This window comes from Pundamilia nyererei, unplaced genomic scaffold (genome assembly GCF_000239375.1).
Source record: "Pundamilia nyererei isolate P.nyererei 1_Seehausen unplaced genomic scaffold, PunNye1.0 scaffold00001, whole genome shotgun sequence".
NCBI classification, from domain to species: Eukaryota; Metazoa; Chordata; class Actinopteri; order Cichliformes; family Cichlidae; genus Pundamilia; species Pundamilia nyererei.
In genome coordinates this window covers 3,281,946-3,284,606 of record NW_005187402.1, presented here as the reverse complement: position 1 = coordinate 3,284,606, position 2,661 = coordinate 3,281,946, and the positions used below count along the sequence as shown (strand labels likewise).

The 2,661-nt window shown below is 41.6% G+C and overlaps 1 protein-coding gene across 1 annotated transcript in view; it reads right to left on the bottom strand.

Moving 5' to 3' along the window:
• The window catches only part of LOC102212454 (matrix-remodeling-associated protein 5), a 6,765-nt gene extending 4,389 nt beyond the window's left edge, over positions 1-2,376 (bottom strand). Inside the window, exons 1-6 of the mRNA XM_013913661.1 lie at positions 2,345-2,376; positions 1,703-2,221; positions 1,383-1,554; positions 781-1,047; positions 527-653; positions 134-214 (exon numbers count right to left, since the gene is read on the bottom strand). Coding sequence (XP_013769115.1) covers positions 134-214; positions 527-653; positions 781-1,047; positions 1,383-1,554; positions 1,703-2,081 — 1,026 coding nt within the window. The 5' untranslated portion in view covers positions 2,082-2,221; positions 2,345-2,376. The remainder of the gene's footprint in view (positions 1-133; positions 215-526; positions 654-780; positions 1,048-1,382; positions 1,555-1,702; positions 2,222-2,344) is intronic.
• Positions 2,377-2,661: the final 285 nt, after the last annotated feature.

The window sequence follows — 2,661 nt, the reverse complement described above, 5'->3', positions numbered from 1 at the left end:
AAAAAAAGTGAATCAAATAGACCATTACGGCAAGGCTGGGATGGTCCATTTGGTAAAGTAAATTACTGTTTTTCTTGAGACAATGGACTCAATGACTTGGCATATACTAGAGTTATCACACACAGATACATACCTGGAAGTTTTCCCCAAAAGTGACCCTGGTCTGTGCCATCCTCACATGTTCGATTTTCGGAGGGGTCATTAACACCTCAACCTAATAAAACAAATGCATAAAGTATGTTATTGTAAATAACAGCAAACCTTGGTTCATATTTCTTATCAGTCAGCTACATATTGGTGAAAGTTATGAAAATCCACTTTTAGTATTCATCACTGACACAACAGCTGCTTTAGCTTTACTCAGCCCACATTAAAAAAACAAAACAGTGAGGACAGACCTCACCTTTAATGGAAGGCACAGTGTTTTCGAACATTAATAGTTATCAACAAGGAAGCGATACTAATGAGCTTCCAAGGAGTTGGCAACAAAATGAACTGGCCTCATATTGCTCTGACTTGTTATTACCTGGAAAAGCTCCATGTCCTCTCCATTGGGTCGCTGGAAGACACACAGATAACTTCCACCATCCAGCTCAGTTAACTGAAGAATCCTTAGGGTCCCATTACGGAAAACTTTAATTGGTCTCTCTGGACTGGAGGCAGATGGGGGAGAGAAAAGGCACTGAGATTAAAGCAGTCTGGTTTAAAGGCAACCCAAACATTTTGAGTAATCTCTTTGTTAGTGTTGTACTGGTTCACAAAATGGGACATTTCAGTTACCTGTATCGATGATCCAGGATCGTTTTGGATGGTAGTTGCCAGATGGTCCCTCTCGTGGAGTCAGTAGACTCCGGACAATGGAGGTAAACAGCAGAACCATACATAGCTGAGACGGTGTGTTGACGGGATGGGGTAGCATGCCGGTGTGTTGGAGGAATGGGAAGAGGAGGAGGAGGTTGGCGAGAGAAGGTAGAGGAATCTGCTCTCACATCCAGCTGGATCGTTCTTTTGGCAATTCCCACAGTGTTACTGGCCAAACACTCATACCTGTGAGAGACTGATCACAGCTTAGTGACATCTTTTAAACAACTCAGCTGTCACAGAAGAACATAAGAACAACCATATTGGAATTTACTCATAAATCTGTGCTGCTTGGAATGCATGATTTTTAAAACCTGCTAATGGTTGATCAATAATGTTATTTTAAACAATCCTGTATGGCATGGAACATAAATAAGAAAACTGCATGCCAATCCCTATGTCACGGGAATTTAAAACAATTTATATGACTTATGAAAATAGGTAGAGCCAAGATAGCTGCATTCATACGTACAATTATTTAATTATTTTGAAACCGTCTAAAAGAAATGGCCATCTCTTACCTCCCACCATCAGATGGCAGAACATTCTTGATGAACAGCGTCCCATTTGGGAAGACAAACAGCCTGCGTCCCAGAAACTGTGAGGGTTTGACTTGGACACCTGCTGGGAGCGTCCACTTGAGAGCAGGTGGTGGTTCACCCTTCACAGAGCAGTGAAGATAGACACTTCTGCCTGGTTGGATAGAGATTTATTGGTTTAGAAGGGTTGTGATTCTATGAACGTTTCAGCCATGTCTTTAAAAACACTTTCAATGTAGATGACAATATTTTTTTGTTGTGTGAATTCAAATTACTGGAAAATCTCTGCTTCTGTATCATACCTGGAGCAATGATCACACTATCCAGTGCTTCTTCGCTTATGCTTGGAGGCAGAGCTGCTACGTGCAGATGATAAGTAATTGTATCTGCACCTGCTGCATTGCTTGCGATACATTTATAGTTCCCTTTGCTGGAGAAATTAGCAGAATGAATGTGAAGGGTCCCATTCTGAAGCAGAGACATTGGAGAGAGGATAGTGGAAAGAGTCCCGGCATCACGAACAAATGTTTTGTCTGGGAGAATCCAGGAAATCTGGGCTGGTGGTTTTCCAGAGGCCAGGCAGTCCAGAAACACATTTTTTCCTAAGTAGACTGATATCTCTGTGGACTTGGGTGGTTGAATCTTGGGTGCTTCCGTTTGGACAGCTAAGGTGATGACCATCCGATCTGATCCAAACCTGTTCTGGGCTGTGCAAAGGTACTGTCCTCGATCCTGAAGCTGGATGTTTTTAATAACAAAAGTTCCATTTTTGAAGACTTCAAAGCGGGTACCGTGCTTGGTGTTAGCTGGGATAGTGGCACCTGAGGAGAGACCAAACCATAAAGGCTTCAAAGAATTTCTGCTAGTAGAAAAAAAATAAATGGCAGACCTATTTAATACCAGACCAGAGCTGAAAGTCGAGCATATGGTAAATTGTGCCTTACCTGTTGAGACTTTCGTCCAAGCAACATTGGGTTCAGGATTCCCGGTTGCTTTGCACGGCAGGAGGACATCACTCTCTGCCAGCACTGACACGCTTGCTGTGGTAACTGTGGTAATGCGAGGTTTAGCCCCACCACCACCTTCAAACATCCATCGGAAAGGAGGTGCAGCTGTAGGATGGCGGGAGCTAATTCGTCCTGGTATTAAATTAATCAAAGCATCAGTATTATCAGAATTAATTTCTAAACAACATAACATGTAATATAATATAATATAATATAATATAATATAATATAATATAATATAAGATAATATAATA